The following is a 25,018-nucleotide window of genomic DNA, read 5'->3' on the forward strand; positions in this document are numbered from 1 at the left end:
TTACCATTAAACTTCTATATCTGTAATTTATATCCAACACCAGAAATACTCTCATTTGCTCACCTTGCACACTGCTCGAGATCAGTTTATGTTGTAGTCCCTGTGGCGCAATCGCAATAATAATGGGCTTAACCTTCATATATCCTGGAAAACAGGCACCATTTTGGTTTATTATAACGGTACAAGTATGTGACCAAAGCATTTAGTTGAAATTCCTTCGTATATAAATTCTTTCATATCTTGGGATTCAACATCATTGTTTTCTTGTTTGATAACAGGTGTCACATTAGTGGTATCAGTGGTATCTAAGCAGGCCTTCTCACCGTTAATTCTTCGTTCTGACAAAAAAAAATCTATTTCATTCTAGTTTCACAGGAAGCAATATAAACACCTAATTTGTAACAAAGTCGTTCAAACAGCTACACTACATGTGCTACTCACATTTTTTAATGTCGTAGTCATACTGGTCCAGTACTTTTACCATCATCTCCACCTCTCTTGGGCTCATTGGCTTTGTTCTTTGCTATTCTTGAGCATCTCCATCCCCCACCTTAACGTTTTCAAAAAATTTTGGCCCTTCCAGCACCATCTCTGACTCTGTCTCCGTCTCCATAGCTGCAACCCCTACTGACACCTTCTCCTCACCTGCAACCCCCACTGACACCTTCTCCTCACCTGCAACCCCCACTGACACCTTCTCCTCACTCGCCATCTTCACTGACATCTTCTCACTTGCCATCTTCTCACGCTCCTCGGCGCCAGACAGGCTCCAGTCATTTTATACACTCCGACATGGGCGTTCATTTCTGCTGTGGACCAATCTATGATGATGCTCGCAGAGAATGGAGCATTCCATTACATACGAAGGGATTTTATTATTAGGGAATAATTATTGCATTGCATTTTACCAGTTAAATGTTTTTTTCTAAATTTTATATATGGTTATAAATTTCTATTTTATCGGAAAGAATGAAGAGACAGTGTTGCCTTCTCTTTTTATGCGGCTTTGGGTGTTAACTATAGTGAAAGTTCTGCCCCTTTATGCTAATGTATTTGGTATATCGTTACATGCCCCGCAAATGATGCTTCAGTGTGTACGAAATTAAAATTATTGCTCACGACAAAATGACTGTAAAAAGTCGCTAACAGGACGGCCGCTCTTCCCTTTATCGTCTAAAACAAGGCGCGATCGGACCATCGATCAGATGTAAAACCAATAGGCATAAAAAGTTGGTGGAAAATTCTGTAGTGTGTACCTAGCTTAAGCTGCAACTACACTATCTGATTTAATCTGTGTCTTATTTAAGTTTCAGCAGATGATTACATTTAATACCAAGATCCATTTCTAATTTTTCGTATAAACGGCCAAACAAGACAGATAGACCTGTTTGGCCCCCAAGCAGGCCATCCGAAAGATATCGGGCAGTCAGGGAGTTGTTATAGTGGTGAGTGGATGGCTATACGCACAGGATAAAAGCTGTCCTGTGTGGACCAGATTTTGCAGGCATTCTTGGCAATGATCCGAATAATTTTTAGATCATTCTCTGGCATTGTCAACACACATTGGGGAAATTTGCAGGTCTCACTGATAATACCAAAGCATGTCATTCGCTTTAGTCCAAGTCACATTGGTAATATGGTGTGAGAGGAAAAAACTAAAGTTGAAGGATTTAGATTTGTTAAAACTTTTTTTTATTTACATAAGTTTGTTTGTTTGAAAAATATATCAAATTGAAAGGTGGTCGCTTAATGGTTTTAGGATATGAGCTCTCATGAGCAGGGCCCTCTTATCTTATGTTCTCCTTCCTCTCTTCCATCACCCTCTGTACCTCTTGACCTGCTTCCCTAGCCCGGTTTTCTTCAGCTCAGGCCTACTTTTTTCTGGTCATTAACATCGCACTCACTCTCTGTCCCATGAATAATTTGATCTGCATTACCATTTTATTTGTATATTCTGTATGTCTGGACTTTTGTATTTCATATATCATATAGTGTGTTGCATCATTTTGTTCTGTATACACCATGCACGGCGATGCAGACATTTTGGTATCACCTTATGAAGAAGAGAATAATAATCATGGTAGGTGGATATGCAGTGTCTGTGGCATTTAACACAACACCAGTTGGTAGATTCTCCTAGAACATAGGAAATTGTTAGAATCTTTAAACATAACAAGTCACCTTTTTAGCTTTACAATTGGATTTAAAATGTTAATGCATGCACTCTATGGGGTAAATGTATCAAGGTCCGATATTTTTTTAAATTTATTTAATTTTTTTTCCCAGCGATTTTAAAATTGCAATAAATTGCGGGAGATAATGAAAGTCGTTATATGTATTAAATAGCGATTATTAGTCTGAACTTCAAAATCTCTCCCGTGTTTAGCTGAAAATCACCATTTGAAAGACAAGACTCCTTTCTGATTGGTTGCGAGTTTTACATGCAAAACTCTGGCAATTTTTAGGCTCACTAACCTTTTACATTGTTTTTTTAAAAAAATGCATGTGGTCCCCCTCTAAGCATTAGTAACCCTAGTGCTGCCACCCAATTTTCACATAACCAGCACTAGGCAAACCAGCCGGAGAAACGCGGCAGAGGCCCACCCAGGGGTGTCAGCACTGGGCTGGTTATTCCTAGAGGGAGGGGGGGGCCCGGCCCGCTTGTTTTTTATTTTTGCGGACCCCACTTCCTAAGGAATCCAGCCCAGCACTGAACAGCCTGGGGTTGAGTTGCCATTATGGCAGGGGGACTCCCTGCTGAGAGTCGCCCTGTTATAGTGCAAACCACCCCGCCTGGTTTGCCTAGTGCTGGTTACATGAAAATTGGGTGGACCCCATGCCAGTAGACTGGCAGCACTAGGGTTAATAGTGCTTAGAGGGGGGAGAACAGCACACTTTTTTCTTTTTTTTTTTTTAACAAAACAAAGTCATCAATTGTTACATTTTTAACAGCCCCGAGATCTGCAGCTGTATAGCCCTGCAGTGTAACAGTGATGTGTTTGACAATATCGCATCTAGAAAGTAGCCTGTTGTATTTGTCAATTTTTATTTGAAACTCGGTCGGGTTTGCAAAATCGCAGCTTCGTACATTTGGAGATTTGTATAACTAGAGTGGGAAACAATTGGGACAGCGATTTGCTGCGAGTTTGGAACCAACGATTTTTAGAATAACTAATTTCCGGCGTTTTTTTTTTTGTTTTTTTTTTTGTTTTTTTTTACATCAAATCTCAGTTTAATACATTGGTGAGTTTAATCTCACCCGAGAAGATAACAGGATTTTCAAAATCACAGCTTGATACCTTTACACCTATATGTTTGTTTATTCACTGATTTTAGACCATGAATCTGCCATGTAGCTATAACAAAGTGCATACCTCTACCTAGATCTGAGGCAAAATTATATAAAAATATATAAAACATTGGCCTTGTCATTCCAACCGCCCTCCCTGGAAAATTGACATATGATTTACTAAATAACTTTTGACCCAGTGATGCATCAGGTAGGGATGGCACTTTACAATAAAGTGTTCCCTTATCTGATTAGACAGGATAGAGGGGGTGAACTTGGCTCTACCAAGTTGCCTTAGGTTATGTGCTTTAATGGTTATTTGTGGGAAAAAAAACTACTGTATTTTCAATAAACATTGAACTCTTATGTAATCAAAAAGTTAAATTCCAGTAAATCTATCAATAAATTGTTTACATACAGTGATCCCCAAATGGATCATCACAGTAGGTGGTGGCTGACTAACAAGACAAAGAAAATGAAAATGGTGGCAGTGGGAAGAGTGAATTTAAAAATGTAAACAGAGTTTTTATTGAGTTTAGTTCCCTGTGTTTATAGTAACCTGTATAAACAGGCAAGTAAAAAGTTATAGATGTAGTGTTACTTTGCTTACCGAAATTATATTGGTTTATATATTCTATACTGCAGGTAGAAATAATATACTTTAAACCTCTTATTTGTATTGACTGGTGTTGAATGCATGTTTTTCCTGGCATGACATAAATCATTATCATTCAGAGTAGTGTTGTTGTAAATGTTATGTGGATGCTAAGGTTACACTGAACCTATTAAGCAGCATTTCAAAACCTTATGGATACTAATTGTGTGTGGTCAAACAAAATAATGATGATTACTGTTCTGTGTAATTAGAATACATGTTTTAGATATTATATTGTAAACTGAAAAGCAGTCATAGTTATGCGTCTCCCAAAATGTAGCATGTGTGATTTCTTTTGTTTTGTGTCTTTCCTTCAAATGCAAATGATATACACACCTATTGATTGGATGAGAGGGCTCAGTGTTTAGGGTTTGCAAAGGTGTGTCTGTGTTTTCTCTTCACACCCTACTGTATTTATAGTATGCATGATGACAAATCCCCCCCCATCCCAGTTGTTCCAGAGAGGGTCTGCAGACATACTGGACTGCTTTGACTCTTATGTAATCCTTTTACGTTTTGTGTACATTTACATTTTTTAATCTATTCTCAGCTGCAAGACCCACCACCACCTCTGGAGAGTTCTGCTGGTTCCATATCAACATGGTCAATGGCCAACTTAATCCTATGACCATCTGACCTTCAACACTGAAAATCTCATCACCTCTACAAACTACTCATCTCAGTTGATGCATTGGAAGCTGTAGCTGTGAAGTATCTGAATTTAAATATACTTTTTTGCTTTTGTACAGAGGAACAATTTCTGGTGGAGCAGACATGTAGCCTGCTCTGCAGGACTAACAGCAGTTGCACGTGGCTCTGTATTTGAATTACTGCAGTCTTATTACACAATTAGCCTGTGGTTTTGCTGGATTCATTGGAACGGTCAGAAGCACTACAGTGTATACACTAAATGTAAGTATGCCTTACTTCAGGTTTATATATAGAGGGTATGTTTTTAGGAACAAAAGTCACTTTTGTTAATTGCTGTCTCTGAAGTCCTTTTCAGCTTGCAACAATTTATATATAGACCGAGATGGTAACGTTGACTCTTCCAGACTGTAATGTGATATTGCACATAAATGAAGATTAAAGATTTTCATGCTTTAATAGACAACTTTTTAAAATATGTTTTTTATGTATTAAATTTATTTAATTTTATAGATTTAAGTGGCCTATTTCTGAGCTTTGGTATAAGCCTGCTAATATAATAATAATAGCTTTTTGCTATTTTACATTAACTTGGCTTAAACCAATGATTGGCCAGAACAATGATAATCTGTTTATAATGGTTCTGAGTAGACCATACTACCTGCTAATGACTGTAGTCTGTAGTTGTTCGGTCATCAGGTTGCCCTTATTTGGTGCTATGTGATCCACTCATTTAGCCGTTTAACAAAGCTGGATCTAGGCAGTTTGGGCTACCATTTATGTGGCCAAACGTAACTGTGATCTGCTTGTTTGATCTGGATGAACAACCTCATCTGATTTGCATTTAGCCAGGTTATTTTTACTACCATTTAAAGCTTCATGAAACAGATTTTACATAGATTCCCAACTCTAGTCATATTTTTAAATAACAATATCCATCTCCAGTGTCGGACTGGGGCATGAAGGGCCCACCGGGGAAACAAATGACTGGAGCCCACCTAATACCATAGAGCGCTGCAAAGGAGGTGTTGGGGTGTGCTCAAGTGAAAAAGCTACATTTACATTACTTATTTACAGTGTAATATGCAGTTAGGTGTAAAAAAAAACAACAACATATATTTATCAGGTACAGGTAGGAATAATAATATATGTGACCTCCTGATTCTCAGGCTGCAGAAGCTGGATTCAGGCTGGTCTGGAGCTATGTTCCTACCATTTCCTTGCTCTCTAAGATCACCGGCCTTTCCTGTTGATTTGGATCTATTTTCGGTTTTCAGTCCACAGCATCCCTGAACCTCATACCTTGGGCTAGATCTACTAAACTGCGGGTTTGAAAAAGTGGAGATGTTGCCTATAGCAACCAATCAGATTATAGCTATTTATTTAGTACATTCTACAAAATGACAGCTAGAATATGATTGGTTGCTATAGGCAACATCCCCACTTTTTCAAACCCAGGGCCAAGTAGTAAATTTAGTTTAGTTTAGTAAATATACCCTCTCATGTCTGCCCCTTTGTTGGCCCTGCTTCTTTGCCTCTGTCCATCCCCATTGCCTCTCACTGAGTCTTCTGTTAAAGAAATAAAAAAAAATATATATATATATATATATATATATATATATATATATATATATATATATATATATATATATATATATATATATATATATATATAATGAGAGAGAGAATTTCGCTTACCGAGATTCACCAGTCAAGCTTGCACATCCATAAATCCTTGCCATCCATAGACACACAGCCTTATTGAGAATAAACTTAGAAAATAACCATATATCAGCAGCATATTTGCATAGTATCATCTGTAGGCCTTATACTTTTTTGGTAATCAACATGTACAGTATGTCTGGGACTTTTTATACATAAAAGTGCAAGAAATGTCATCAAACAAGACATTAAAATAAGTATAAATAGACCTGCAGCATGAAAGCTGCCCTGGCTTGATAAGCAAAAGCATTGGTGAAATACTTTTTATGTTGACTATACTGGGTTCTTTGACACCTGTTCTGGATATTTTAAGAGTTTCATGGCAATAGAAGCAATATCAAAGGTCTCCATTACATTTGTTCTAGATTTAAAGTATCTGTTATCAAAACTTAATCAATATTCTGATACTTTATATCTGGACTGTTTAAAACTGGCTTAGACCAACTAAATGTAACTTACAAATATATTTTTGAATGAAAAAGTTTCCAACCAATAGCCAGTATGTGCACTTGCATATATGCCTATAGTTTAGCATAGGCAGCCCCCCTTCAATATAGTTTAGCATAGGCAGCCCCTACTCCTTACCAAGGAGTACCCTGGTTGAACTGTCCGATGCTGTCCATCTCATTAAGTCTTTTCACTTTGATCTTTACAGTCCACTGCTCTCCTTTTTAAAATTCATTCTATATGGGATAAAGAATCTGTAAACAAGAGAAAGTGGAAGAATTTTAAAAATGCACATAAATATTAGATGTATACAAATATAAATTTACCCTGGGGACAACAACGTAGATCAACGTTCCTTTGTGAGAATCCATGCTGGGACATCTGATGTCCAACTTCTTTCATCACATGTCTGTCTTCTACCCACTATTCCAGTATCTTTGTCCAATTTTTATATCAAACACCCCATTGTTTGTTGTCTACACGACCCCTTATTTCATTGCTGGTTCTTCTTTGTATTTCTTTTTCCACCACTCTGCCCACTTTTTGTCCTCTGCCTTTTTGAGACTACAAAATTGTGACTGGGAGAGGTATAAACTGAAACTTAATTTTAAAATATAAGAAGATGGTAAAAGCAAGATTGAATAAAAAAAATAGATTTTTCAACTTAAGCAGGGGCAAACGCAGGATTTGTAGAGGGGGGTTTCCACACCAAGCCGCCAGTGGGCATGACCATCATGCATGGGGGCGTGGCTATAATTTTAGACAGTGCTTGGCTGCTCTCCAACTCTTCCTATTCCTATAATATACATGGGCAATGCTGCGTACACTACTGTTAGGTGCATGCAGCTCTCCCTTTTCAAGCAGAGCCGTAGGAAGAGGGGGCACGGTCCAGCCAGGTACTAGTAAACCCCACTCGGTTTGCCTATGTTAATATATTTCACAGTTGTCCACACGGATATTTTCTTTGTAACATATGTATTCTGTTTCTTTGTCACTTTTCTGATCCCACTAATCACCATAGATAAGTATATGTTTCACAGTGGTTTATAGACCTAGTCACACCAGTTATGTATCATGGTGAGAATTTGCCCCCACCCACCTTCACCTCCAATCCTGTGTACCTTGCACTACACTGCATTACATATCTGTTGTCACACAGTATTTCAGTTATGTATGGTATATTATTTAGGTATCTGAGACGTACAAGCTTTTATAAAGACCAATAGGGGATTTGATTGCATTTTTTTTTTTTTTTTTTTTTTATCGTGTTACAATTTCCTGCAGAAAAGCAGAAAATTATATTTCAAAAAAGTGTGACAGCATCACTTCAGAATCAGGGCATGAGATTGTGTGCAATTTCTAACAAAAAAAAATAAAATACATTAATGAAATAGAAAAAAAATGAAAAGGCAGTCATTATTATTGCTAAGCCTTTGGATGACAGGTTCATGGAAATCAAGAGGCGTGGGGGAGGCACAAAGAGAAACTTTACAGCCCTGAACTCAAAAGAAATTTATTTTAATGAGATGCAAAGTGTAAATACCTTACTGCTGAAAGCATGAGAATTCCTGGCCTGGAGATTAGCAGTTTCAGAAGGTCTCTTCCTTGTAATGTGTGAACAGATATTGATGTTTTCAGTTTAGTTATAAAGCATTATTGTAGTTGTGGCATCAAATTTGCAGTTCAAGGCAACAGATGCTGATGTGAAAATGCACAGGCTCAAATAGCACTGAAGCCAGGATAATGTTGTTGGGGAACTAGCTGGTTTGCTTTACAGACTTTTATTTGAACAATGCACTTTCCCCCCAGAAATTGAACTAGTGTTTGGACAAAGCATTGTAGGCCCTGCATCAGCTGGAGTGAGAATCTACTCACTTACATTTAGCAAGTACATTTAATGCAAACTAGGCTAGTTTGAAAAGATAACAATTCTCTCTTCAATCAGGGCTTTGTCATGTTAGTTTTGGTAAAAGACAATCTTTTCATTGCCTATTTCTTTCCCCAAAGCTAAAGCGGATGAAACTACAATATTGTATATATTTTGATCTATATTTGTAGACCAGGTGTACATCTTGGGATTCCGGACCCCGACTGGGCACTCAATTTGTTTTTGTTGTCCCTGAATAAAGCTGGGTACACACTACACGGTTTTCGTCCAATATTCGGCTCAATCAGCCGACATACGACCGCTCGTTCAAAAGTAGGGTCAGTGTGTGCAGTGACACGATGGTCGAAAGTCCGCCCAAATGGACGATTGTCGCCTCATTTGGTTGGTCGTACCGTTTAATATTTTCGTTCCAATCTCGTTTCCGCTGTGTAGTGTGTATAAACTTCCGACCGATCCACAACAGTGAGTACGAAATTACAGTCATTGCTCACGACAACATGGCTGTAAAAAGTCGCTAAAGGGACGTCCGCTCTTCCCTTTATCGTCCTAAACAAGGCTAGTGTGTATGCAGTCCATGGACTGAGCGATCGGACCATCGATCGCATGTAAAATCGATTGGCATAAAAAGTTGGTGGAAAATTCTGTAGTGTGTACCCAGCTTAACAGATATGCAACACTTTGCATATCTGTTATCAGGCGACATGGACTATACATTGAGAATCTCCCTGTTTGAGGTCCCAGGACAATGGTGCACTTTAGGGCCTAGTTAAGAAAATGTTTGGCCCAATAACCTCTACAATAGTGGTGATAAAGTTCAGATGTATATTATAATTGACACATGCATATAGCTTTTATTACTACATGTATATCAAAATTATGTACTTGGAAAAACACAATAAATTAAGTTCTCATTCATTTCTTATTGCCGCCCTTGTTATAATTTCCTTTTATTTTTTATCAAACTTAAAAATGTAATGGTTATAAAACTAGATATTAACATATTACTTTTATTTAAAAGTGTTTTTTTTTTCTACTTGTTTCTATTTATCTTTTTATTATATTCTTTGTTTTGCAGCAATATCCTGTAGAAATGAATGTGGGGACAGCCGGCCAAGGAATTTACACCTATATATTGATTTGTTGCTACATTTCCTTGAGATTTGTGACATCAGATACAATGCTCGAAAATGACATTCACTCCAGTTTTTTTCAGAAGAAGCTGCGGGGCCACGAACGCAGAGAGATCCAGAGAGAAATTTTATCTGTCTTGGGTTTGCCACATAGACCAAGACCTCTGTTACATGAAAAACAGACATCTGCGCCAATATTTATGATGGATCTGTACAATTCAATAAATATCGGAGAGGAGAGGGATGTTGAATTTCCTTATTTAAAGCCATTTTTCACCACAGAGCAGCCTTCTCTGGTTAGTCTCCAGGAAAACCATTTTCTTGCTGATGCTGATCTGGTCATGAGTTTTGTTAATTTAGTTGAAAATGACACAGAATTCTGTCATCAGTGCTATAGTAAGGAGTTGAGATTTGATCTTGCGGATATTCCTGTAGGGGAACAGGTGACAGCTGCTGAAGTAAGAATATATAAAGATCAAATCCATCATAATGAAACATACCAGATCAGCATATATCAGGTACTTCAGGAACACCCTAGTAAACTGTTCAAGCTTGACACTCGGATTATATTGGGGACAGATACGGGATGGTTGTCATTTGACATTACTGCAACAAGTAATAACTGGGTGGTTAATCCACAGTGCAACCTTGGCCTACAATTAACAGTTGAGACTATGGATAGCAAAAGTGTTAAACCGACACTTGTAGGTCTAATTGACAGAAGAGGTCCAGAAGAGAAGCAGCCATTCCTAGTGGCGTTTTTTAGGTCCGCAGCAATACATCTCCGTAGCATTCGTTCTACCAGTGGTAAACATTGGAATCAAGAAAGAGCCAAGGTTTCAAAAGAACATGATGACCTTCCACTAGCAAATATTACAGAAAGCTTCATGACCAGCAGCAGTCATAGTGGCCGTTTCTGGAAACAAGCATGTAAGAAGCATGAACTGTATGTGAGTTTCCGTGATCTTGGCTGGCAAGATTGGATTATTGCCCCAGAAGGCTATGCTGCTTATTACTGTGATGGAGAATGTGCTTTTCCACTGAACTCTTACATGAATGCCACTAATCATGCAATTGTCCAAACTCTAGTTCACTTTATTAATCCTGAGACTGTCCCAAAACCATGCTGTGCCCCTACTGAACTCCAGGGAATATCTGTTCTGTATTTTGATGACCGTTCCAATGTTATATTAAAGAAGTACAGAAATATGGTAGTTCGATCATGTGGCTGCCACTAGACTTGCTGCAGGTGTTATGGAGTCAGAACCCATGACATTGGAACAGCATGAGTTTACATTTTAAGTGTCTGTCTGTGCTTAGTTGCAGAGATTTTAAGGTTTTTTTTTGTATTTTTTTTTTTTTTTTTTAAAGGAAATCATGTTAAAAGTGTTTTTATTTCTGTGCAATATTTTTTTTATTTTTAAATTGGAAAAGATTTTATATTTTTTTTGTTTATCTTAAGTGGTTTTGAATAAACATGATTGATACAATCGCAGTACTCTTATTTTTGTAGTCATGCAAAGTATTGGTTCTTTTTAAATCTAGTTGGTTAATACAGACAACCAGTGGCACTTGTGGGTATTCAAACACCTCCCATACCACTGCCTCTCCTCTTCCACACACCATTGCATCAACAATGACATTAGGAAATTTAAATTGGCAGACACTGACCCAAGGGGTCATTCACCCAACACCAGGAAGTTCAAATTGCAAGTGCAAATAGAGATTTTGTGTTGGAATTCAGTATTAGACTATTGGTATTTGTAACTCAAAAATGTTTACATGTATTACTCAGGATACACCACAATTTCAGCAAAGGTTTCTGTGTTTTTTTTTTCTAATAATTGAATAAATATGATGAGCCACATTTTTTTCCAATTAATGAATATATGAATCCCTGCAGTAAAATAGCATTACTTTGCAGAAGAAGAAAATTAGGATATGTACAAAACGTTTTTGCTTTAAAAGACCTGGGTGTCTACTTATCAAATTGAGACAATAGGCGCAAGCAAATTTAAGTAAGGTGGAAAAAACAGAAGAGCAATTTAGAGTAGAGATGGGCGGGTCCGGTTCTCCGAGAACCGAACCCACCCGAACTTTGGGTATCCGAGTACCGAGCTGAGCAGCTCGGTACTCTCCCGCCCATTCCGAATCCAAATCGAGGCCGAACGTCATTGTGACGTCGTCGGATCTCGGGACTCGGTTCTCGCGATACTTCAACTTTATAAATACACGCCTCCACAGCAATCCATCGCCATTTGACAGAGGGAGAGAGCAGGGTGTAGTCATAGGCTAATTAGAGCAGGGACAGAGAATACCATATTGTTCTTGCAATTGCTCTAACCAAAATCGCTAGTGCAGAGAGGAGGATAGAGGTTTATTATTTTTTCTTCATATTTGGCACTCCCCAGCGCTTTTGGGGTGTCCCCCATAATTGTGCATTAATATTTCTGGCTGTCAAAAGTCATATCTGTCAGCATTATCTACTAAATAATTTGTAGCACACCTCAGTGTTTTTGGGGTGTCCTCCCTAATTGTGCATTAATATTTCTGGCTGTCAAAAGTCATATCTGTCAGCAGTATCTACTCAATAATTTTTAGCACTCCTCAGTGTTTTTGGGGTGTCCTCCCTAATTGTGCATTAATATTTCTGGCTGTCAAAAGTCATATCTGTCAGCAGTATCTACTCAATAATTTGTAGCACTCCTCAGTGTTTTTGGGGTGTCCTCCCTAATTGTGCATTAATATTTCTGGCTGTCAAAAGTCATATCTGTCAGCAGTATCTACTCAATAATTTTTAGCACTCCTCAGTGTTTTTGGGGTGTCCTCCCTAATTGTGCATTAATATTTCTGGCTGTCAAAAGTCATATCTGTCAGCAGTATCTACTCAATAATTTTTAGCACTCCTCAGTGTTTTTGGGGTGTCCTCCCTAATTGTGCATTAATATTTCTGGCTGTCAAAAGTCATATCTGTCAGCAGTATCTACTCAATAATTTGTAGCACTCCTCAGTGTTTTTGGGGTGTCCTCCCTAATTGTGCATTAATATTTCTGGCTGTCAAAAGTCATATCTGTCAGCAGTATCTACTCAATAATTTTTAGCACTCCTCAGTGTTTTTGGGGTGTCCTCCCTAATTGTGCATTAATATTTCTGGCTGTCAAAAGTCATATCTGTCAGCAGTATCTACTCAATAATTTTTAGCACTCCTCAGTGTTTTTGGGGTGTCCTCCCTAATTGTGCATTAATATTTCTGGCTGTCAAAAGTCATATCTGTCAGCAGTATCTACTCAATAATTTTTAGCACTCCTCAGTGTTTTTGGGGTGTCCTCCCTAATTGTGCATTAATATTTCTGGCTGTCAAAAGTCATATCTGTCAGCAGTATCTACTCAATAATTTTTAGCACTCCTCAGTGTTTTTGTGGTGTCCTCCCTAATTGTGCATTAATATTTCTGGCTGTCAAAAGTCATATCTGTCAGCAGTATCTACTCAATAATTTTTAGCACTCCTCAGTGTTTTTGGGGTGTCCTCCCTAATTGTGCATTAATATTTCTGGCTGTCAAAAGTCATATCTGTCAGCAGTATCTACTCAATAATTTTTAGCACTCCTCAGTGTTTTTGGGGTGTCCTCCCTAATTGTGCATTAATATTTCTGGCTGTCAAAAGTCATATCTGTCAGCAGTATCTACTCAATAATTTTTAGCACTCCTCAGTGTTTTTGGGGTGTCCTCCCTAATTGTGCATTAATATTTCTGGCTGTCAAAAGTCATATCTGTCAGCAGTATCTACTCAATAATTTTTAGCACTCCTCAGTGTTTTTGTGGTGTCCTCCCTAATTGTGCATTAATATTTCTGGCTGTCAAAAGTCATATCTGTCAGCAGTATCTACTCAATAATTTTTAGCACTCCTCAGTGTTTTTGGGGTGTCCTCCCTAATTGTGCATTAATATTTCTGGCTGTCAAAAGTCATATCTGTCAGCAGTATCTACTCAATAATTTTTAGCACTCCTCAGTGTTTTTGGGGTGTCCTCCCTAATTGTGCATTAATATTTCTGGCTGTCAAAAGTCATATCTGTCAGCAGTATCTACTCAATAATTTTTAGCACTCCTCAGTGTTTTTGGGGTGTCCTCCCTAATTGTGCATTAATATTTCTGGCTGTCAAAAGTCATATCTGTCAGCAGTATCTACTCAATAACTTTTAGCACTCCTCAGTGGTTTGCGCTCAGAATGGATTCAAAGCAGTCCACATATGATCTAAATGAGCAACCAGGTTCTGTCACCAGTCCTGATGTTAGTGTTCCCAGTACGTCATCTGGCCAAGGCGATGTCAAACAACAGAGTGTTTTCAAATTAGTGCAAAAAACAAAAACCAAAAAAAAATTTACTGTATTGAAGCGAAAAAGAAGTGTAACTGAGCAAAAGTTAAGTGACGATAAAAAAAAAATTGCAAGCATGCCATTCTACACACGCAGTGGCAAAGAGAGAATGAGGCCTTCATCTTTGGCTATTAGTGGCAGATCCCAAAAAGTTACCCAGGCTACAATTGGTGCACAACTACTGTTACGCGTCAAAGCTGAGCTGCAAGATACCAGTGAGGCATTACAGGAGAATATTTGCTCTGATTCACAAATGACAACAATCCCTGTGGAGAGTCCATCCAACAGTGGGATGTCTAATCGTGAGCATTCTGCTGATGTGTGCCTTAATAGCCCGAGTGTAGCCGGTGATACCCAAATTGAGGATGCCACTTTGGAATTAGAAGAGGATGAGGGGGAGATTTGTGTAGGCGACGAGGGCGCTAATGAGGATGTTGATGAGGATGAGGTTGTTTGTGTAAGTCCTGCACCAGTGGCAGCAGTTCTGGCACGTGACAAGAAAAAGGCCATTGTCATGCCTGGGCATAAAACAAAAAAATCCACTTCTTATGTGTGGAATTATTTCTACCCAAATCCAGACAACAATTGTATAGCCATTTGTAGTGTATGTGAAGCCACAGTCAGTCGAGGGAGGGACCTTAACCATCTTGGAACCTCGTCTATGTTACGCCATTTAACGAGAGTTCATGGCAAAGTGTTGGGAAAAGCTGAAAGTTCTTCCCAAAAGAATACAAGCACTCCCTCATCAGCTAAGACCCTCCGCTCACCGACATACCGACGGCTACAAAATACACCCACCACACCATCCTCATCAATATCCTCAGTAGCGCTCGGAGTTAGCCCGGCATCCCACTTAAGGCTGGATGACTCCGGCACTATTATTGATTCCTCTGAAGAAAGCGTTAGTCCTGCTGCTGCTGTTGCTGCTGCTGGGGGTGAATCGTCATCCCAGAGGCAGGTGAATAAAATGAGCAGTCCTACATTTCAGCAATTAACTGTGAAACAATCATTTGCGAGGGGAAGCAAATATGACAGCAGTCACCCAGTCGCCAAGCGAATCACAGACGCCATGGCTGCAATGTTAGTGTTAGATCTGCGTCCAATCTCCACAATAAACGCAGCTGGTTTTTCACAGTTAATTGAGGTTTTGTGTCCGCGTTACAGAATTCCATCGCGACACCATTTCTCCCGTAAAGCTATTCCACAACTATACCAAAAAGTGTGTAAAAATGTAGAGATTGCGCTGAAAAATGCCATTCTGCCCACTGTTCACTTAACCACAGATATGTGGACAAGTGGAAGTGGCCAAACCAAAGACTATATGACTGTGACAGCCCACTGGGTTGGTCATTCACCTTCACCAGCAGGAACAGCAGCAGCATGTACACCACTACGTAACATTTGTCACAGGCAGGCCACTCTTTGTATCACCGGCTTCACTAACAGGCATACGGCTGACAATTTGTTACGCAAACTGAGAGATGTGATTGATGCATGGCTTATACCACTCGGACTCTCCCCAGGGTATGTCATTTCAGATAACGCCAACAATATAGTGCGAGCATTACAGCTGGGTGATTTCCAACATATTCCCTGTTTTGCTCACACCATCAACTTGGTGGTGCAGAGCTTCCTACGAAATAACCGTGAGGTGCAGGAGATGCTTTCGGTGGCCCGTAAAATTTCAGGCCATTTCAGGCATTCAGCCACAGCATGTAGGAGATTACAGCAGCTCCAAGAGCAGTTTAACTTGCCCTGCCACCAACTTAAGCAAGAGGTGGTAACTCGGTGGAATTCCACCCTGTACATGCTTCAGAGGATGGAGGAACAGCGCAAAGCCATCCAAGCATATTGCACAAGTCATGACATTGGGAAAGGAGGGGGGATGTATTTCACTCTTGCACAGTGGGGAATCCTTTCAGTGCTGTGCAAGGTGCTGAAACCATTTGAAGTTGTGACATGTGAGGTCAGTGCAGACTCTGCTAGTTTGAGCCAAGTCATTCCTTTAATTAGACTATTGGAAAAGCAGCTTGAGAAAATGAAGGAGGAGCTGAAAGCAAGCAATTCAGCAAAGTATGTTGGCCTTGTCGATCAAGTACTTAATTCGCTTCACAATGATCCTCGAGTTATTAAGATCTTGAACTCGGATCAGTACGTTTTGGCCACTGTGCTTGATCCAAGGTTTAAAACCTACATTGAGTCTTTACTTGTAAATGAGCGAGATGTGAACTTTTGCAAGGAGCTATTGCTCAGCAAGTTGGCCGCTGAACTGGGCCTCGGCTTGACGACGTGTCCTCCTTCACTTTCTCAAGCTGTTGCTCGTAAAAAATTAAATTTCCAAAAAAGAAGCAGGGAAGACACAGGGGGCAGACGAGAACAATTTAACATCTGGGCTGGTTTGAAGGATTTTTCAAAAAAATGTGTCACTTTGCCCATAAGTCCATCCAATATGAGTATAAACATGCAAAGGATGGTGGAGGATTACTTTCAAGAGGTAGTTGATATGGAAATGTCAGACAGTCCCTTTCCTTACTGGGAAGAAAAGCAGGCCATTTGGAAACCCATGTACAAACTTGCTTTGCAATACCTAAGCTGCCCACCCTCCAGTGTGTACTCTGAACGAGTGTTCAGCACAGCAGGGAACTTAGTCAGTGATCGCCGTAGAAGGTTACTTCCCAAAAATGTGGAGAAAATGATGTTTATAAAAATGAACTACATCTTCCACGAGGAAGGCCTTCACCATCCAAGACATCCAAGCACTGACTGTTCTCTAATGGCGGATTCAAGCGGCGATGAATTGATAGTCTGTGATGATGACGTACACACTGATGAGGGTGAGGATGAAGCTGAAGATGATGCCGATAACATCTTTTTAAAACTTTCTATGTAAGTGTAGGGTGCAATCTACCCCCAAAGAGGAAAGGGACTTGTGGCATTTCCATATCACATACCATCTTGAAAGGCTGCTGTTAGGGCAATTTATCCTTAAGGGTAGGGTGTCATAGACAGAGTGACCCTAAACTGGCTTTGTCCATTTTTCATAATATTGTACAGTCTATAATGGCTGAATTTTTTAGTATTTTATACAAGTGGAGGGGGGCCTAGAGAGACAGAAACCAAACTGGCTTTCTCCATGTCAATTAATATTGTACAGTCTATAATGGCTGAATTTTTTGGTATTTTATACAAGTGGAGGGGGGCCTAGAGAGACAGAGTGACCCCAAACTGTCTTTCTCCATGTCAATTAATATTGTACAGTCTATAATGGCTGAATTTTTTAGTATTTTATACAAGTGGAGGGGGGCCTAGAGAGACAGAAACCAAACTGGCTTTCTCCATGTCAATTAATATTGTACAGTCTATAATGGCTGAATTTTTTGGTATTTTATACAAGTGGAGGGGGGCCTAGAGAGACAGAGTGACCCCAAACTGTCTTTCTCCATGTCAATTAATATTGTACAGTCTATAATGGCTGAATTTTTTAGTATTTTATACAAGTGGAGGGGGGCCTAGAGAGACAGAAACCAAACTGGCTTTCTCCATGTCAATTAATATTGTACAGTCTATAATGGCTGAATTTTTTGGTATTTTATACAAGTGGAGGGGGGCCTAGAGAGACAGAGTGACCCCAAACTGTCTTTCTCCATGTCAATTAATATTGTACAGTCTATAATGGCTGAATTTTTTAGTATTTTATACAAGTGGAGGGGGGCCTAGAGAGACAGAAACCAAACTGGCTTTCTCCATGTCAATTAATATTGTACAGTCTATAATGCCTGAATTTTTTGCTATTTTATACAAGTGGAGGGGGGCCTTGAGAGACAGAAACCAAACTGGCTTTTTCCATTTCTTTACATATTTAACTATAAGTGTAGGGTGTAATATACATTCAAAGACGATGGCTGCATTGCCAATATGCATAGATGGAGAGGAAGACAATCTGTTTTGTGTGTAGAATAGGCCTACCAACGAAGAATTAAACTGTTTTTTTGGATGATTTATTACCTCAACAATTAGATTACTTGTCTCTAAAACAGTTGGAGCACTAAATTGGGTTAATTTAGGCCCAAAAACATGGATTTTCCCAAAAAATAGCAAAACAAAACCAAACAAAACCAAAACCAAAACCAAAACACGCAATGGCGGTTTTGCAAAACCAAAACCAAAACCAAAACATGACGGTAATCCAGATCCAAAACCGAATCCAAAACCAAAACACGGGGGTCAGTGACCATCTCTAATTTAGAGTAAAGTGTGTTAGCCACTGATTGCTGTGTCAACAAAGGTGTGTGTGTGTGTGTGTGTGTGTGTGTGTATGTATATATGTGTGTATGTAATATATATATATATATATATATATATATTTATTTATTATAATTAGTGTGTGTGTGTCGATCACGAATTTGTGAAGTCTCTTGCTTCTTTCTCACAGAGCCAGAGTTCATGGACACAGATCACATTTAGTGTGTTTTGGCTATAGGCAAGTTTAGGGAGTTGATTCTTTACTATATATGTATTCAGCAATTTGTGGTCACTTCAGTCAGTGGATACAACACTTTACTCTGAATCTTTGCTTGCACATCACCTTATATACGTGAACTTTGTTTCGGGGTAAGACACTGCATATTATATAGTTCAGTTGGCAGTATATAAGGATATTTCTAGTTCTCTACAGATTGGCAAGGACGGCATGCCTGCTATATGCAGGGCTGCCAAGAGGAATTCAGGGCCCCGGTACAACAACTTCATGGGGACCCCCCTTATAGTTAAGCATAGTGAAAAAATATGTGCCATGCAAAACTATCTGTGGGTGTGTTCATATGATTGGGGGCATGGCTTTGCATCATTGGGGTGTGGTGAAAAACACTAGGCCACCCTCCTACAAGAAAAACCTGCATTGTTGGGCACTCCTGACTTTCAGGACATCTAGCACCATAGTGTAGTATATAAAGAATGCAGTGTGTACATAAAGAGTTCACAGTCATGGCCTGCCCCTTACATTGAGCAGAACAGTCAACAAAAATTGGGATTGTCCCACTAGAAATACAGCATTTCGCAGACTGCTCTGCTCTCTCCTACCTGTTGTCAGTTTCACCATCTGTGGCTGCTGCTTTCTTCAGTTGCGGCTTGTCTGAATCCTGGAATGTTGGGGTCCCTATTTGGGGGAAAAAAGGTACATTTAGAAAATAACAACCAGCCCCGGCGTTAAATCAATACCACCCACGAGTAATAATTAGGCATTCCTCCAGCCCCAACATTAAAATAATAGTATTCCCATTTAATAAACTAACTTATTTCCCTCCCTGCAAACAGCCACAGCAATAAATTAATAGTATTAACATATCATAAATATACCTATTTCACGCAACCATTACTGCCATTAAAAAATTCATAGTCACATTTAAGAGACCTCATTCTCCCCAAACTCACCCCCACATTCAGTAGCCCCCAAACCACCCATCTTATAAGTCCCCATTATTAAATTGCCCCACCAACGCCCCACAAACAAAATAGCATCCATTAATTAGCCAACACCTACCTACACACACTACATTGCCACAAGGCCCCTGTGCCATCACACACATTACTGTGCCCCTTCATCATCACCATGCAGTGCCTCCTTATGATCGCTATGCCCCTTCATCACAACCACACTGTGCCCCTTATGATCACACTGCGCCCTCCATGTTGCTTTTCCGTCCTTAATCACACTGTGCCATGCTGCTCTCCCCTCTTTTCAATCGCACTGTGCCTTCCCACCCCTCCCTTATCAGGTTTGCACACGAAGAATGAGTGAGATCCTGCTGTCTCAACTGGTATTTGCAAAAAATTCACTAGAGGCACGGAGTCTAACAGAATGGAAGGTATTCACCAGGGATTCCCGCAAGGGAATTTGGGTTTCAGCGGCTTCCACCCTGCAGGTCGAGGCCCTCCAGGGAAGTTCCTAGTGAGACAGATTAGAGAATTAGTTTAAGCAGCATTCAGAGAGATACAGTTCAAATAACAGATGATGATCGTAGCAATTACCACTAAGGAGTAGAACATAAATGCAAAGTCCAATGGAGTACAGAGTATACTGCAGATGATGGACCACGGTTGTTATACTGGAGAGTAGAAACAGCCAGTGGAGTTCAGTGGTGCAGGCAGAAAACATGATAATCACAGCAAATAGCACTAACGAGTGGAACATCTTATGCAACGTTCAATGAAGTATACAGCAGACAATGAGTCACAACTATCACCACCAGTAGATAGTGAGAGATGATCTCAGCAGTTACTAGTAACAAGTGGATCAGATGAACAGAGATCAGCGGTATCCAGGTATGCAGCAGATGATGAGCCACAACTTACCACAGGGATATGGAACAAATCGGCAGTAGTCAGAGGGGCGTGCAGAGTAAGTAGCGGGCGTTGATCACAGCGATTACCACGAAAGAGTGGAATAGATGAGCAGAGATCAGCGGTATCCAAGTACACAGCAAACAATGAGCCACAGCTTACCACAGGGATGTGGAACAAATCAGCAGTAGTCGGCGGTGCATGCAGCGTAGGTAGTGGCATAGATCATAACATTGAGAGGAGGCTGAAACAGGCCAGGTGTAGACTTGAAGAACCAGCAATGAAAAGGTGAAAGGAGGAGCCTTTATAAAGGAGAACTGACCAATGGCTGCACAGGCCAAACACAGGTGAAGTAAGCACAGGTGCAAACCATAGCTAACAGCCTGCACAATGAAGGGAATTAAAGAGTGAGTCTGCCTATTGAGGCTCATGTGGAGATGCCCCTTTTTCAATCACGCTGTGCCTTTCTCCCCCCCTTTTTCAATCACACTGCCTCCCCCCCTTTTTCAATCACAATGTGCCTTTCCCCCCCTTTTCAATCACACTGTGCCTTTCTCCTCCCCCTTTTTCAATCACACTGCCTCCCCCCCTTTTTCAATCACAATGTGCCTTTCTCCCCCCCCTTTTCATTCACACTGTACCTTTCTCCCCCCTTTCTCCTTCTCTTGCCTCTGTTACTTTACTTACATTTAAATTGGCTACTTTCATCTTTCTTTTTTTCTTTTTTCTTTCTTTTTTTTCTTTTTTTCTTGCTGGGTCCTCTCTCTGCGCTGCTCCTCACTGAATGTGTGTGCATTCCTGGGCCCGGTCCCCCCACATCACGTCTGTACGCTCTATAGAATAGCCAGCACAAAAAGAAGAAGAAGAAGAAAGAAGATGCAGAGATAAGAAGAGAAGCTGAGGGGCCCTTAAGATGATTAAATTATTGTAGGGGTTGGAGAGAACAGGAGGGCAGAGGGAGCTGTAGAGAATAAGGGTGATTGCTGGAGAGAAGGAGGAAGGGGTCTGGAGTGAACAGAGGAAGATTGAAGGGTCTGGGGGTCGGAGAGAAAGTGAAGTATTTTGGAGTACATATATGCTACATTAATACAGTAAAAAATAAATACGGACATTACTATATTCAAAACAACGCTAATGTGTTTATTAGTAGTAATAATCTCTATTAAATGCGTGGAAAACTTAAAAGCCAATTTGATTATGGGACTGGTGGTGGAAATGGGCCTTTGTATTAAACAGGTGTACTACTAATTTAATGTTTGGGCTAGTTGGGAGAGAAATAGGTCTGTTTATTAAATGGGAATTTTATTTTAATGTTGGGCCTGCTTGGGGATAAGGAGGCTTATTTATTAACCATAAACACTAATGTTGAAGTTTATATGGGGAGGAAATAGGCATATTTATTAAATGCGAATGTTAATAGGTTGATTATTATTAAGTTCTGGAGCTGATTGGGTGGAATTTATTGAACAAAAAATGGGCAGCTGGTTGTGGTGGAGGAGGGGTCAAGCTTGTTCCCTCACTGCTCAACTTTTCAGGAGGTGAATAGTAACGATGGGGCCTCAGTGTTCCAGGATCAAGCTAAGCAATACCCAAATTTTAGATGCTTTTTAATGCTACTCCGTAAAATACAAAGACATGCTAAATGCTATCATTTTATTAAATAGTGTTGAAAAGCATCTAATATTTGGGTACAAGTTTATTTTAAAAAAAAAATCAAAATCTCTAAATCTTTAGGAGCTAGCGGACCCCCAGCCTTACAATTACAGTTACCATATTACATACACAAAAAGGTATTTATTCTCTGCACTTACCACATAGAAACTGGGGTGCAAGAGGGTGTGCCTACATTGTATATACAAAAAACACTGATGCTCTGCACTCACAAAATACACAATGCTGTTCTAACTTAAGCATACTCGACTCCCGCCTTGCCCCTCACAAGTCTATTCTTAGTGCTGTTGCCCGTCTTATTATTCTCTCCTAACATTCTATCTCTTCTGTCCCTCTCTGACAGTTGTTATATTGCCTATATAATTAAACGTTAATTCCTCACCCTCACCTACAAAGTTCTCCACCAATCCCCGCACCTACATCTCCAACCTCATCTGTACCCACACTCCTTGCCACTCCTTCTGCTATACCAACGCTCGCCACCTAACTTGATTACCTCTTCCCACTCCGGCCTTTAGGACTTTACCCAGGGTGCTCCCCTCCTGTGTAATAATCTTCTATGCTCTATTAGGTTAGCCTCTACTCTCCAAGACCTCGTGTGCCCTTAAAACCCATTCCTTTATTAAAGCCTTTGAACCCTCCTACTAATGCCTTTGTCTTGGTCTCCACTCACCCACTCGTTACCACCCTTCCCATTAGGATGTAAACTCGCATGCACAGAGCCCTCTTTCCTCTTGATCTCCTTCTACTATTCTGTCACCTTGTGGACGGACCTCTTGGGCTACTTCCCCAGCCCTGTTTCCTTGAGCTCAGGACTACTTCATGGTGGACATTACCATCACATACACTCACTCACTGTCCCACAAATAATTTGATATGCATTACCATATCTGTGTATTTTTTTTTTTGCTTAATCACTATGCCTGATCTATGTTTTTTTGTTATCATGTACTGTGTTATGGATCATTTCTGTTTGTTTACTGTGTACTATTTTTATATGTCATGTTCAGCACTGCAGACCTTTTTGTGGCACCTAATAAATAAAATAGAAATTCATCATGTTAGGACTGGCCAGAAGGGGAAGACTTTGGCGTGCGTTGGTCAACTTAACCTATATTGCAATATGTGGAACTAACATTTTCTTTTAATGAAGAAAAGTAGGTAGAACAGCATTAATTGTGTACTGTGTCAAGATAAATGATGTGAACCCATTGGAATTACCTGGATTTCTACATAAATTGGTCATAAAATATGATCTGCTATACATCTACATCACAAGAATAGACAAACAGTCTGCTTAAACTAATAATACACACATTGCAGTATTTTTGTAGTCAATATTGAATACATCTTTTTAACATTCAAAGTACAGCTTGGAAAAAGTATGTGAACCCCCTAGAGTAATTATTTCTAAAATCATAACCAGTTCTGTTATGTGTTCTATATTGTCGTGTGGCATTGGGCACCGTTGTGCTTCCATTCATCCACATCAATTCTGATTGGCAGCCACCGGGGTGCCATCATAAGCTTCAGCAGACAGGAGGAGGAAGGTAAGGGAAGAAGAGGGGAGAAGTGGAAGAAGAAAGAGGAGGTGGAAGAATCTGCTTTCCTGTTAGGACTATGCAAAAAATGAGCTCCAAAACAGATGGGCAGCTGATTTATTCTATACAGGAATGGATAACAGAGGACAGGAACTGGCCCGAAGTAGCATAAACGACAAAGTTGTTTATATTGATAATAAAGTATTAAGCTTAGCAAGAGTTAACTTAATATTGAGGGGGGAGGGGGAGCTAGGGAAGGCTTGTATGGACGTTAGTGACAGTTGGAGTTTTCTTGCCTTCTGGAAACTTCCTAGTGAGTATAGCCTGACTGACTTGTTGGTAAGTATTGTTATAGTGATTGCACTGTGCCTTTTTTTCCTTCAAATTTTCGGTCTTTATTTTCTGCATGCTCCTCCTCTGTGATCTTTCTCTTTGTATTTTCCTCTTCCTGTGTTCGTTCATTCCTTTTATTACTTATTATCATTTGACTTATAATTTCTTTAGAATTAATTTTTTTCTCCCAATTTTAATTTGTTTAATTTTTACTTTCTTTTGTTTGTTCCTTTTTTAATTTTCCCCTTCTTGCTCTTATTCCTGTCACATTCTTGGCTTCACTCCTTCACGTTGATTGCCATACTGTGCCCCAAGGGACCCCTGGTTCCCCTGCATTGTCTCATTGAGATTGCTTGAGGTCCCTCAGCTAAGGACTCGCCGCATACTGTCCCCAATGTCTCCCTCGCTTGTGCAGCTTTCCTTGTCTCTGCGCATGTTCGGTATTTGTGCACGCAGTCAAAAGATCGAGCCATTGCGCATACATAGATGGCCTTTCCTAGTGCGGTAGCTATGCCGGCTGTGGGCACTCTCTGAGGGCTTGCGGCTGACCTCACTGCCACCACTGAAGTGAATAAATTAAGTTTACCCTCCCCCTGAGGGGCAGATAATTGAGAGCGTGGGAAGGGTGAGGCCACATAGATGAGTCACCCTCTCCCGAGAGGCATGCCGAATTGGACATGAGGGGGGTGGGAATGTCAGTTCATCGCAGCATTGGTGGCAGCGGGTGTGTCCAGTTCATGTTGTGTCAAATACACTCCCCATAACTCCTGTCAATCTAGCCCATGTAGCACAAGGCTCTTTTCCTGCACTGCTCCACCTTTGTAATCTCGTCTCATGCCACCCCACCCCCCACCCCCTCTCCGTGGCAGGTTTCATGCGTTTTGGTCCCAGGAGGTAGAGACAATGCCCCTATTTGCACTATTCCCACCTCTGTCGCGCTTGCAAACACATTCAAGCACATAGTTTCTACCACGGTTATC

At 40.1% G+C, this 25,018-nt stretch overlaps 1 protein-coding gene across 1 annotated transcript; it reads left to right on the forward strand.

The window, feature by feature from the left end:
* Nucleotides 1-9,752: 9,752 nt before the first annotated feature.
* LOC142149943 (bone morphogenetic protein 7-like) lies at nucleotides 9,753-11,203 on the forward strand. The gene has a single exon (XM_075205224.1). It carries the CDS (start codon nucleotides 9,827-9,829, stop codon nucleotides 11,015-11,017), a length of 1,191 nt encoding a protein of 396 aa, XP_075061325.1. The 5' UTR covers nucleotides 9,753-9,826; the 3' UTR covers nucleotides 11,018-11,203.
* The last annotated feature ends 13,815 nt before the right edge of the window (nucleotides 11,204-25,018 follow it).

Source organism: Mixophyes fleayi, chromosome 4 (assembly GCF_038048845.1).
Source record: "Mixophyes fleayi isolate aMixFle1 chromosome 4, aMixFle1.hap1, whole genome shotgun sequence".
NCBI classification, from domain to species: Eukaryota; Metazoa; Chordata; class Amphibia; order Anura; family Limnodynastidae; genus Mixophyes; species Mixophyes fleayi.

Coding starts and splice junctions, on each gene's coding strand:
- LOC142149943 (XM_075205224.1), top strand. CDS start 9,827: ATGCTCGAAAATGACATTCACTCCAGTTTTTTTCAGAAGAAGCTGCGG.